Source organism: Tyto alba, unplaced genomic scaffold (genome assembly GCF_018691265.1).
Source record: "Tyto alba isolate M040663 unplaced genomic scaffold, T.alba_DEE_v4.0 Super-Scaffold_43, whole genome shotgun sequence".
In the NCBI taxonomy this organism is placed as follows: Eukaryota; Metazoa; Chordata; class Aves; order Strigiformes; family Tytonidae; genus Tyto; species Tyto alba.
The window spans coordinates 177,617-190,905 of NW_024881319.1; the positions used below are offsets into that span (position 1 = coordinate 177,617).

The window sequence follows — 13,289 nt, forward strand, 5'->3', positions numbered from 1 at the left end:
AGGCACTTCTGGGGCTCAGGCAGGGCTTTCTTGGGCATCTACAACCCCCTGAGGCTCTTTGAGAAGCTTGGAGAGCTGCTCATCCCTGGTGTGAAATAAGGAGGAGGGGGATGTTGGAAGCATTGAGGGAAGCTGGCAGGGGGTTTCCACCTTTAGAAAACTCTGACCCCAGCAGAGGAGCAGAGATGCTCCAGGCTGATGAGCACCGCAACTTTACATAGCATCCTGTGGGGTGGCAGATGCTGCCCTCCGTACCCCGAGACTGGGTGTTCCCCAGGGGTGCCCGGGCAGAGCTCTCCCCTTTGGCAGCAGCGGGTCGGGGGGTTTGCGGGCAGGGGTCTGGCAGCCGGCAGGGAAGCCCGATCTCCTTCCGCTTCTCGGTTTGCCTGGATGAGATTCAGCCATCTGGGTCGGCGCTTCCCCGTGGTGGGTGCGCTGCCGAAGGCGGCGGGCGGCTTTGCTGGCGGGCGATATTGCTGTGCAAGTGAACCCCTCGGGAATCGCCGCCGGTGCAGGGGCTGGATGCAGCCCCCTGCTCCCCATCCCCTCCCAGGCATTTCTGTGCCCCCCCCCTCCCCCCCCCAGGTTGCTGCTGGGACTCCAACAGCCCTGTGGGTCAGGCCTCAGGTTTACACCAGGGCAGGATCTGGCCCCTGGGCTGGGGGATATGATGGGGGGGGGGTCCCGGTGGCGGTGACGCCAGCACGAAGCAGGCAGGGGTGGTCTGTGCCGGATGCGGGGCCGGGGCTCGCTGCGCTGCTGTGGGGGGGTGCCTGTGCTGGCAGAGAGAGAAGCCTCTGCCAGGAGTTTTTAGGCTCTTTCCAGGATGCGCAGCTGCCCTCGCCACTGCTTTGGCCTTTCCTGGACAAATAAAGGTCTTGGAGGGAGCCAGAAAGAAGGCTGGGAGGACTAGGAGCTCTCAGCCTCTTCTTACAAATCACTCAGGCAGGTGGTGGGGATCAGCCAGCAGCAAAGCAGCACACTTCTCTCCTGCCCAGGGTTTTTTATTCCCTTTTTCTTTGTTTTATATTTAAGAGCAACCCTCAGCACCAGTCTCTCCCCCACTGCACTCCCCTGCCAGGCACCGGGAGCCCTGGGAGCTGCTTAGCTGCTGGCCCCAGATCAGCTACTTCCAGAAAGGGGTTTTTTGGCACCTCTGGAATGGGATGGCCCCCAGGTGGCCCCAGGGCTTGTGAGAGGGCTCCCAGGGCTGTGGCAGGTGCTGGTGGTGTGTGCTCAGCGTGGTTGTGCTGCGAAGCTGTGAGGGACCCGTTGGGATGTGGCATGGAGGGCATTTACACACCAGTTTACAAAATGACTTGTGCTGTCTGTGGGGTTGAGCCTAGATTTCTGTGGCTTCTCTCTGCTGCCTGCTGAGCCTCGTCCCTGCAGTGTGCCTCAGTTTCCCCTCTCCCAGAGGCAGCAGTTGCCCAGAGGTGGTGGTCCAGGAGTGATGGGGTTATTCAGCATCTGTCCTGGCCTGTAAGGCTGGATCCTACAGCCCCAGCACCTCCACCCTGCTGCCAGTGGGGATGGGGCCAAACCACTCTCCCTGTATCTCCCCACTACTTGCTCCCACCATGGGCAAGTACCAGGCGTGGGGCTGGGGGTGAGGGATGATGCAGTGGCTCCATCCCTGTTGGGGGGCTCCAGCCAGCGCACCCCAGCCCTGGCAGTGGAAGGGTGCAGACCACCTCCCCATCCCTGTTTCAGCTCAGAGCATCTTTCAGACCAGCAGGTGGAGATGTGCAATAACTTGCTGCCGAACTGGGAACATACACCTGGCGTTTGCTGGTTTAATGCCTGAATTGGGAATGTATACCCAGCATTTGCTCATTTAACAGCCCCCATCCCGGCTGTGCCGATGGGGTCAGAGCATCTGAGCATCCTTAGCTTCAGCCAGGAGCAGAGAGCGGGCAATAGGATCTTTCCCTGCCCTGGCAGGCAGGTAAGAGGGCAGGATCCGGCCTCTGAGCTGGGTTAAACCTGGCACAAGTTTTACCTTTGGTGCCGCAGAAAAGGTGTCCTTGCATAACCCCAGGGTCCACTCCATCTTCCCCCAACCCCAATACCTTAAATCCCAGCAGGATGCTTGTGCTGGGATGCGGGGGCGTGAAGTTGGAATTGCATTTTCTTCTGCCCCTTTTGACCCCTTAGTGTTGTTGAGGAAAGAGAAGAGGATGAGGAATGCTATCAGCAGCAAGATGGAAATTCTCTGAGCGATGATTTTGGTGAGCACCAGTTGCAGAATTTGGTGGTCATGGTTGGCCACGGGGAACGGTCAGTTATTCCGAGGCTGGAAGTGCTTGAGATGTGCCTTCACCCAGGGCGCCTGGGGGTCTGCGCACAGCTCCTTCTTCTTTTGGTGACCAGGCTGCCAGGAGAAAACCCATGTTCATGCACTTGGCCAGGGCAGCAGGGTGCCTATGCTGGGTCCTGCCTGCAGCACCCTTGGGTATCGGTGTCCCCGTCCCCCTCCCAGCCACCCTTGGGACATAGCCCTTGCCGTTGCAGCCCGAGCCCCCAGCAGCAGTGGGTACTTACATCACCCCTGGCTGGGTGCAGGCAGCTGCTGCTGGTGGTGTAGATGGATGCGATGAGAGCCCGCGGGACAGGGCGTTGCTGGTAGCTGAAGCAGCAGGATGTGGGGACGCCGTCTGATGGCAGAGAGACAGATAGACAACCTTCATGAGACCCCTGGTTACAACACAGGCTCTGGCCCCAACAGCTCTTGGCATTCCCCAGAGATTTGACATTTACCATCCCCTGTCTCATGTCATATTCCCTGGCCGTGGCCCCCCTGGAGACCCCTGGCCCCCAGCCCGAGTCACAGCACTGGTGCTGGTCTCCTGCTGCCAGCCCTGCCCACAGCCACCAGGGTCCCCGCTGACAGGGATGGGTCACCCCGCCTGCCCCGGCAGCTCCCGTGGAGCGATGGCACCCCCAGCCCCGGGGAGGATGCGGCAATGTCAGACTCACCAAGATGTGCCTCGGACAGGGAGCAGGAGGCCACGAGGAAGAGAGTGATGAGGGCAGCTGTGGGGACCTTCATGGTGCTGTGGGGGCCGAGGGATCCGCAAGCAGGGCTGGAGCTGGGGTCTGCGAAGCTCACTGCACGATGCTCAGCCCCAGTGTTGATGCTCTCCTTTTATTCCTGGCTGCTGGGTGGGCACAGTGTTTCAAGGAAAGATAATGAGTGCATCATACCAGGGAAATTATGTCATGATCCCCAAGTTTTGCTGAGCTTGAGAAGGCAGGGAAACCGCAGAAGGGGAAGAGCCGGCCATGTGGCTGTAACTTTCAGATTCCATTTGGGTGCCCAGTGCAGACTGGCCAGAGCTCAATCCCCCACAACACTGATCCTGCCACTTCTGTGGGGATGCCACCAGCTATGAGCCGGGCTGGGGCATGAAGCTCCATGTCCAGAGCCCCAGCGGCAATGCCATGCAGGGAGCTGTGAAGCAACTGCAGCAAGTTCCAGGCAGGGATTTGCTTTGCAACAGCCCCAGCACCATCACTGGTTTGCTGTTCTGCGGACAGAGAGCCCAGCCCAGCTCAGAGGCCATGGCATGGGCAGCCCCACACGCTGCCACTGCTGCTGGCAGAAAACCACTGCCAGGACTCACATCCCGTCTTAGCCCCAGTTGTGCCACAAATACCACTTCTCACCCTGCTTCACTGGTCACTGCTGGGATATAGAGTGAGCTCTGGAACAATGCAGAATCGCCCACTACGAGAAGCTTCTCAAAGCTCCCCCAGCTCCAAGTCAGCTCCACTTCTGTTTGGAAACTGAGCTGTGCCTCTGCGATAACGTATTTAAGAAGGGACGTGGTGACGAGCAGTGGGACTTGTGAGGAGGAGTTCCTGCAGCCGCGTGAACACCAAGGTCAGGGGAGGAACGGAGGAAGAAAGGAGGGGGGAGGTGTGCCGGAGCAGAGACCCCCCTGTATCCTGTGGGGAGACGGCAGGGCGGCCCCCCCTGCCACCCATGAAGATCTGCAGTGGAGCAGACATTGATTTATGGCCTGTTGTTCCTGCTCGGCTGATCAAGGTTCTGTGCCCGAAGAAGCACGGGGGTCTCGTGGCAAAAGGCAGCCCCGCTGCTGTAATTCAGTGCTGGGAGGATTGCAGCACGCGGGGGAGTCCCACGCCGGAGCAGCTCGGGAAGGGCTGCAGCCGTGGGAGGGAATCCAGTCGGAGGAAGTTAGTGACCCATGACGGAGCAGTGTGGGGAGCGCTGCGGCCCATGGGAGGAACTCATGTTGGAGAAAGTTGGTGGAGGACTGTCTCCTGTGAGAGGGGGACCACACTGGAGCTGGGGGAACAAGTTCTGGAAACTCCCCTCACTGAAGATAAAGAAAGTGGCAGCACTGACTGCACCCCCATTCCCTGCCCCTGCGCCGCTGGGGGAGGAGGTAGAGATACCGGGAGCAGAGCTGAGCCCGGGAAGAAGGGAGGGGTGGGGGAAGGTGTTCTCAAGATGTGGCAATGCTTCTCACTGTCCTAGTCTGGTATGTGTTGTTAGTGTCTGTAATAAATGTGTGTTCTTTTTTTTCTTCCCCTAATGAGTCTGCCTTTTGCTCGTGCCCATAAAGGGTGATTTTTTTCCCCATCCCAGTCCTATCTCAAACCCCAAGCCTGGCTCTCTGTCCCTTCTCATTGCTGGAGGAGAAGGGAGAGAGAGCCGCTGCGTTATGGTTGGATGCCAACTGGGCTCAAACCACAACAGATGGTCTGGCAAGTCAAACCCCCAAGAGTATAAGGCTCTGGTGGACACAGGTGCCCAGTGAACCCTATTGCCATCAAGTTAGAAAGAGGCAGAACCCATTTGTGTTTCTGGAGTGACAGAGGGTCCCAACAGCAGATCCTGTTGGAGGCCAAAGTGAGCCTAACTGGGAATGAGTGGCAAAAACAGCCCGTTGTGACTGGGCTCGAAGCTCCGTGAATTCTTGGTATAGATTATCTCAGGAGAGGGTATTTCAAGGACCCAAAGGGGTACCAGTGGGCTTTCGCTACAGCTGCTTGGAGACAGAGGAAATTGAACAGTTGTCCACCTTGCCTCGTCTCTCGGAGCACCCTTCGGTTGTGGGGTTGCTGAGGGTCGAAGAACAGCAGGTGCCAATCGTTACCACAACAGTGCACTGGCGGCAATATCACATCAACCGAGACTCCCTGACTCCCATCCATAAGCTGATTCATTGACTGGAGGGGCCAAGGGGTGATCAGCAAAGCTCACTCACCCTTTAATACTCCCATATGGCCAGTGCGAAAGTTGAATGGAGAGTGGAGACGAAGAGTAGACTGTCATGGCCTGAATGAAGTCACACCGCCGCTGAGTGCTGCCGTGCCAGACATGCTAGAGCTTCAATATGAACTGGAGTCAAAGGCAGCCAAGAGCTAACGCCACAGTTGATAACACTAATGGATTTTTCTCAGTCCCTTTGGCAGCAGAGTGCAGGCCGCAGTTTGCTTTCACTTGGAGGGGGGTCCAGTACACCTGGAACTGACTGTCCCAGGGGTGGTATCCTGGTTTTGGCTGGGATGGAATTATTTTTTCTTCTTAGTAGCTATAATAGTGCTCTGTTTTGGATTCAGCATGGGATTTGTTATGAAAAGAATTTTGATAATACACTGATGGTTTTAGCTGTTGCTAAGAAATCAGGGACTCCACCTCCCTGTGTCCTCCCCACGTGCAGGTGCACACAAAGCTGGGAAGGAACACAGCCAGTGTTGGAGAATGGCTCAGAGACAAGGGTCCTGAGCCCACCGAGCAATTGTATGATCAGAGCCTGCTCTAGCTGCTGATGCTGAGCCTCACTAGGGTTTGCCTGCAGCTGCTCGCAGCTGCTGATACAGGAGGAATGTCAAGGACGCTTCAGCCCTGTGTACCGTGGTGTGTCGAAAACAGGTTAAGGGGAATTAGGAATAGTGGTCTGAGAAACCCAGTGTTATGATAACGGTGGTCTGAGAAACATTGTGTTACGGTACAGGATGCTGATAAGGAACTAAAAGTTGATGTTTAACCACAGGAATGAAGAAGTGCATAACAAAGACGTAACTAGCTAACTGGCCAATGATGAGCTATAATTTTGCAATATGTATGAGCTTATTAACCATTGTATTTAACCACGTTGATAGCGGACAATAAACGAGACTTGCTGATGAACCATCTGGTGTCAGTGTCTCCCTTCTCCGACAAATGGTGACCCCGACGTGATCCTGTCGCTGCGAAGAAAACAGAAAACAGGGACTCACGCACCACGGTCGGTGAAGTAGTGTTGGGGCCCGATGCAACCGGGTCGGTGTCAAACGACGTAGGGACGACACCCTCAGGAGCTACAACGGTAGTCCCGAGCCATACGTGCTGCCGAAGCCGGAGAGTTGCAACAGCGCTGACGACATAATGGACAGGCAAGCAGCATATGATTTATTTATATCCCACTTAGAAAGAAGGACCTGGCTGAAGGAAAAGGAGCAGTGTGCCGGGGGCAGCGACCGGCGGGCAAAGAGCGACCGAACACTGAGTCTATCGCATCTTGGTGTGTCGTCTCCGGCCTGAACCGATTGAAGTTCACCACTGCAAGGGCTACAAGCTGAGGGCTGCAAGGATATTATAACAGGTATTAAGGTACATGGATTTTGAAGTAGCCCTAGATTTATTACAGAGCTTTTTAGAAAAGCGTGGGACAGATAGTAGTTGCATTAAACAGCTAGCTGGTCTAGTGGCAACAGGCAAAACAAAAGGGGTGCTTTAAGGACTCTGATCTGTTGTTTGATGAAGAGGAGTGGAGGAGATACGGAGATATACTATGGGATATGGTAATAGATGAGGATAAACTTGCTAAGAAATTAATGAAACCTTGGAGGGAGATAATCAATAACATTAAGCGCCATAAGGTTGAGAAGAACTTGGCTGTTTGCTCCACCGCGCAAGAAGCCGCAGAGAAATCAGGCGGCGCGGGGGTACCGGGTGGAGCGGCGTGCCACCATAAACTCTGCCCCCCCCCCCCCCCCCCCCCTTTCGGATGGTTCCGCCCCTGACAGCGCGTCAGCGTCTGAGTCGGAGAGAAAAGCGGCGGCTCTGTCCGAATTAAAGCAACAGGGTCACACATCGGTAAGGGACAGTGACAGAGTCCAAGAGCTTGAAAGAAAATTACAGAAGTTGAGCTACAGAACAGAACTCTGCATTTACAATTACAAGAAAAGGAAGCGCTGCCGGCAGCCCCGCCACACCCACTCCTGTCACCTTTATCAGAACCAGCTCTGCTTTTAGCTCAGTCCCGATGGAGTGCGGTGATTCGTGATGCCTTGTTAGAAGGGGACTGGCATGCTGCTGGAGCGTTGGCCTGCCCGGTAGTGACAACGAATGGGGGACACCTGGGAACTCAAGATCACAAGATTCTCCTCGGGGGTCTGGAGACTCCTTACGAACTTTACAATTCTGAACTGTCATTGTATGGTGTTTCAACATCAACAGTGGTATCAAAAACTTGTTCATGTAGTATCAGGTTCATTGTATGTTGTGGGTTCATTGCAATGTTTAGAACATAGCATGGTGAAACCTGTATTACATTCTGTATTGCATACTCTATTGTTACAATTGCTGACACTTTTAAAACTGTAAGGATGGTTTTCTTGCTACATAAGACTGCATAAGATTGGAACATGGACTGACAGACTGGTTACGAGACTTGGGAATTTGGAAAATGGATTGATGATGGTTGCAAATCTACAAAACCTGGAATTTTTTGGGGGGGATCAGGGTCATGCACTGATCCTACAGGGTTTGGACAATCCAGGCTGGGTCTCTGATCAGAAAACTGCCACGTGGTAATCCTGCCCTTGAGGTCACCTGGAAGGGCAAGAAGGAGGAAGTCAATCTAGTGCTTCCTCCCTGTTTGAATGCCTGGATGCACTAACCATAAAGTAGATTTAGTTTGTTCACGCGTACTAATGATGCAGACCTATCACAGCACTTCCGGGTGTGTGATAAGTGCCTTTAGCCAGTAGATTGTAAGCCTGCATGTTTAAGTTGTGCCTTGTCATGTATTAAGAAAATCTTTGAATGAACGTTGGCGCAGGCTCTACTCATACAAAAAGAAAAAGGGGGAATTGTTGGAGAATGGCTCAGAGACAAGGGTCCTGAGCCCACCGAGCAATTGTATGATCAGAGCCTGCTCTAGCTGCTGATGCTGAGCCTCACTAGGGTTTGCCTGCAGCTGCTCGCAGCTGCTGATACAGGAGGAATGTCAAGGACGCTTCAGCCCTGTGTACCGTGGTGTGTCGAAAACAGGTTAAGGGGAATTAGGAATAGTGGTCTGAGAAACCCAGTGTTATGATAACGGTGGTCTGAGAAACATTGTGTTACGGTACAGGATGCTGATAAGGAACTAAAAGTTGATGTTTAACCACAGGAATGAAGAAGTGCATAACAAAGACGTAACTAGCTAACTGGCCAATGATGAGCTATAATTTTGCAATATGTATGAGCTTATTAACCATTGTATTTAACCACGTTGATAGCGGACAATAAACGAGACTTGCTGATGAACCATCTGGTGTCAGTGTCTCCCTTCTCCGACAAGCCAGTACACTGGACACAATTGGGCATTAGAATATTCCATATCATACAGTGTCATGCTCAGTGTATAGATGAGGGTTGGCTGGGAAGTTTGCTCTTTCACTTCTGTGATTGCAGTTTTGGGATCTTCACTTCTCTGGGATTGCTATCTGGGACTGGGATGGGCATTGGTCAGCAGGTGGTAAGCAATCCTATTGTGCGTTATTTACCTGTATTCTATTATTTTTAGTAGTAGTAGTATTTTATTTCAATTATTAAAGTGTTTTTATCTCAACCTACGAGTCTCCCTTTACACCTCCAATTGTCTCCCCCATCTCCAGGTCAGAGGAAGGGTGAGTAAGCGGCTGTGTGGTGTTTGGCTGCTGGATGGATTTAAACCACAACAGTACTTTTTGGCTCCCAACGTGGGGCATGAAGGGTTGAGATGACGACAGATCTGGCCATAATGTATTACAACGAATTTATTATAAGCATTCATTATACTGGTTTAACAGTTGCTGGTCATAATGTCAGTTTATTGGCTCCTAGAGTTATGGTGCTCTCATTCTTAGAGTTGTGCTATGCATCACCTCACTTGCTGTATATAGTCCCTATGCTGCTGTTTATCACCCATGGGAGGTGGATTAAGATTTTCCCTTTGCTGTACTATGTACCACTCGTTTATGCCACCATAAAGTTATCGATCCTGAGACTAGTTCGAGATCTGTACTCAGCATTGTCGTAACCTCTGTACTTCGGGGGCCATCTAGCGGAAAGGGTTAACAATTACACCCTTTACTTTTTCCCCTCGGAGACCCAATCCATGGGGAAACACCTCCCTGCACCTTCCTCTTCTTCAGGCTACTTACAATAGCGTTTGAGAATTTCGAAAATGTAGGATAGCCTTGGAATGTTGACACTAACGTGGACGTCTTACTGCGAGGAGCCAGCGTGTCCCTGCATGTGGTTCAGGTTTTGTTCAGGGGTAAGCAACTATTTAAGAGCATCACCCAGACATCTACCCCAAGGCTGGAGAGTTATGAGTAGCAAAAGGTGTGGGATAGCACGGGCAAGTACCTAGGACAGTGGGCACCTCCAGTGTTTTGGAACTTCACCCCTGAACAAGTGCAGAATCCCGAAAAACTGGTAAAATATTTGGGAAAAGTACTCTGTCGCCATGGTAATTCCAGAGAGACTCAGGTCTCAGCAACGCGCTGGGGCCTGGCCCATGCCTACAGAGCCCTGCTCAACACTATTCAGTACCTGAAGGGGAAGAGAAGGTCTCTGAACCTGATAACAAAATGACAGACACTGCAGCCACTCCAACCCCAGTGACAGGCACTGCAGCTGAACTGAAGGCCCAACCCACGCCAGTGTCAGTCGCACCCATACAGAAGAAGAAATGGACATGAAGGTCATCACGTTTAGAAAGGGATGAAGACATTCCTCCTAGGGAGAAGGAGGAGGGGGAAGGAGAAAAAGAGATGGCAACTTCCTCCACCTGATCTCTATTCCTGAGTGAGCTGCAGGATAGATGAAAAGATTTCAGCCATTATCAAGGCAAGCACACTGTCACCTGGCTGCCCAGTTGCAGGGATAACGGGGCCAGTAGCTTGGATTTAGAGGCAAAAAAAGCCCAGCAGCTTGGGTCCCTTGCTGAGGAAGGAGGTGGTGATAAAGTGATTGGAAAGAGGCACTAACCTAACCCACAGCCTGTGGAGGCGGCTTTTGTCAGGTGTGAGGGAAAGGTATCCGTACGAGGAAGAGGTTGTATGTAATCCAGACAACTGGGTCATATAGAGAGAGGTATCCAGGACCCAAGGGGACTGGCTGTGCAGGAGGAGCTATGTTATGACGCAACTAACATGCAGTTACCTGAAGACCCAGATGATGTCCAGTGTGGATGACCCCTGTGGCAGAAGGTTGTATGGAGCACACCATCACCGTATGCAAACTCACTGGCAGTGCATGATTTAGGTAGAGACAATAAGGCACCAACCATGCACGAAGTGGCTACCCAACTCCAACAATTTGAAGAGAGTCTCTCTTCCTCCCCGCTGGCCTGCATCTCATCTGTGGAGAAACTACCAGATATCCTGGAGAAACATATGGAGAAACTGTCCCAAGACTTCCAGAGATTCGAGGACAAGTTCTGCCCCCACCTGTACAGACCAATATCTCAGCTATTAGAAGCAAGCATTCCACTGCTCAGGAGAGATGGCATACACCACGGGGGAAGCTGTGGTATTGCCTGCGTGACCATGGAGAAGACATGAGAAAACAGGGTGGAAAGTCTACCTTCCACCTAGAAGAGTGGGTACATGAGTTGCGGGGAAAACCAACTACTAATCAGAGTTCTTTCAGGAGAATTTCCCCTCCAGTTTCCAGTAATCACTTGTCCAAACGGAGTAGAAGGGTTGACTTTACTCCTGATCCCGTGAGAACTTCTGACCTGTATTCAGAACGCGTATTCATCCTGTGGGGCAACATGACAGAAGTATTCTTTGAGAAAGGGGAGAGAATAATCCAAATCCTTCTGAGTGCCAGTTTCACCAGAAAGCAAAGTCAAGGGACCTGCACAGAACATTCAGTTTTTAGGAATAAAATTACAAGCTGGGCATTACTGGATCCCGGTGGATGTGATCAACAAGATAGGATCTATGTCTCCACTGACTAGCCAAAATGGAAACACAAGCTTGCTTAGGTGCTGTGGGTTTCTGGAGAAGGCATATTCCAAATTACAGTCTGATTGCAAGCCCTCTCTGTCAAGTGACCTGGAAGAAAAGTTGTTTCAAATGGGGCCCTGAACAATGACAAGCCTTTGAACAAATTAAACGGCAGATTGTCCACAGCTGACCCGAACTAGCCAAGGGGATATTCAATACCATATGACGTCATGCTCAGTATATAAACCGGCTGAGCTGGCCGGGCAGAGGAAGGATCTGGGTGGTGGGCAACTGTATAGTGCGTCACTTGCTTCACTTATTCTTTTATTAGTATTGTTGTTAATATTGTTTCTTCTCTCCTTGTCTTGTCCCATTAAACTGTTTCTGTCTCAACCCATGGGGTTTTACCTTTTTCTTCCAATTCTTCCCCATCCCACCGGAGGCCAGGGGAGGAGTGAGCAGGCGCTGGTGTTTAGTTGCAGGCTGGGCTTAAACCACAGTAGGTCCCAGCCTGCTGCACTTGTGATGGGGAGTATGGTGGAGACACAGTCCTGGCATGGGGACAGCTGTGATGAGTCCTTGGTGTCAAAAATCACAGCTCAAACAGTTTTCCCACGGGTCTATGGACAAAAGACAGGCCCAGATGCAAGACTCAGCTATGTGGTGTTATTTCCAGTTCTCTGCACTCTTTGGACTCCTTTCCATCTTCCTCCAAGGCATTTTCAGAGGTAGAAGCATCGGCTGTTTGGAGGGGCTCTGGGCACACAGGGGAGCCAACCCCTGGGACTGCTCTGAGGCATTGAGCCTGGGGTAAAAAGTAGTTTTCACACCAGAGAGCACTTGGAATCAGAAGCGATAGCTCTCCTGGGAGGAGAAGGCTTCTTCATGCAGAATTACACCCAGCAGGATTAGGCTGAGGAGCCCGCAGGAAGGAGCCTTCTCTGAAAAGGACAGTAAAGGGCCAGTGGTTGTCATGACTCCAGGCTTGGTCCTAAAAGCAAAGCAAGATGTGCCAGCTTGTTATGTGCTGGGCCAAAAGTATCTATGCTCTTACTGGGCAGTTCACAGAAGGAAAAAGCAGTCCCCTTGAGCTGAAATTGGAAGAGACGGGCCAAAGAGACATCTTGCTGGCTGAGCCATGGGAGGGGGGCGATGCTGGGTCACCCTCTCCACACTACCGCAGAACCGTCGATGGGTTTCAAAACTATCCTGTTCTGGCCTGCAGCTGGAGTGAGAGGAAGTAAATCCCGTGGGAGAAAAGCAGGGTCACGTCAGGGCTTGGTGTCCCCACAGGGGCCCAGGATAACCAGGAGCTCCTGAGACGGCAGGGAAACCCGAAGGGCTGAGGCTGATGCCCCCAGCTCAGCTCCCCCCCATGAAGCAGCAGCCCTGTCCTGGTTGTGGGGTTTAAGGATGCCCTGAGCAGCTGCCCGCCCACTGGGATACGGATTGAGGCAGGCAGAAAGGCAGGCGCAGGCTGGCAACAGGAGAAAGGGTTGGCTTTGGAGGGTTTGGGGAGGGTATGGGGGGGTTGCTATGGTTTTTTCCCCAGATGGATCCAGGGGCTAAAGAGGGGCGGCTGCAGGAGGAGAGATGCTTGGAGGTTTAGCGCTGTCCAGGCCCGGCCAGACCCTGCAGATGAGCACCCATGGGGGTGAGCCTGCTCGCACTGGGGAGCTCCAGGTCCCCAGGAATCACCCTGTCTCACGGGGAAAACCCTCCCGCAGTCCCTAAAGCCCACCCACCCACCGCAGCAGCAATGGGGATGGCAATCACCTTAAGGAAATTGGACCATACCAGGCCTGTCACTTGAGTCAATCCCTTCCTTAAAGAGAAGAAGAAATTGAAAACACAAATGCTTTGGGGCATGTTTCCAGTGAGCACGGGGAGGCCGGAGCAGCAGCATCCACGGCAACATCTGTGACCCGGCTGCGCACGTGCTGGATGGACCGTGTTTGTGACCGGGCACGCACGCGGTGCCGTGTCACAAACACCCTGGCCTGTATAGATACCCCCACGCCACTGCCCCCGGCTCCGTGGTGTGTTTGCCACGGGCACTGGAG

General features: G+C 52.8%; 1 protein-coding gene across 1 annotated transcript; it reads right to left on the reverse strand.

The window, feature by feature from the left end:
- Positions 1-752: 752 nt before the first annotated feature.
- On the reverse strand, positions 753-3,810 carry LOC122154679 (C-C motif chemokine 3-like). Its single transcript, XM_042805035.1, has 3 exons — positions 2,980-3,810; positions 2,545-2,657; positions 753-2,374 (listed from the first exon to the last, which is right to left on the reverse strand). The coding sequence occupies exons 1-3, from the start codon at positions 3,050-3,052 to the stop codon at positions 2,282-2,284; spliced, it is 279 nt and encodes a 92-aa protein (XP_042660969.1). The 5' UTR covers positions 3,053-3,810; the 3' UTR covers positions 753-2,281.
- Between the last annotated feature and the right edge of the window lie 9,479 nt (positions 3,811-13,289).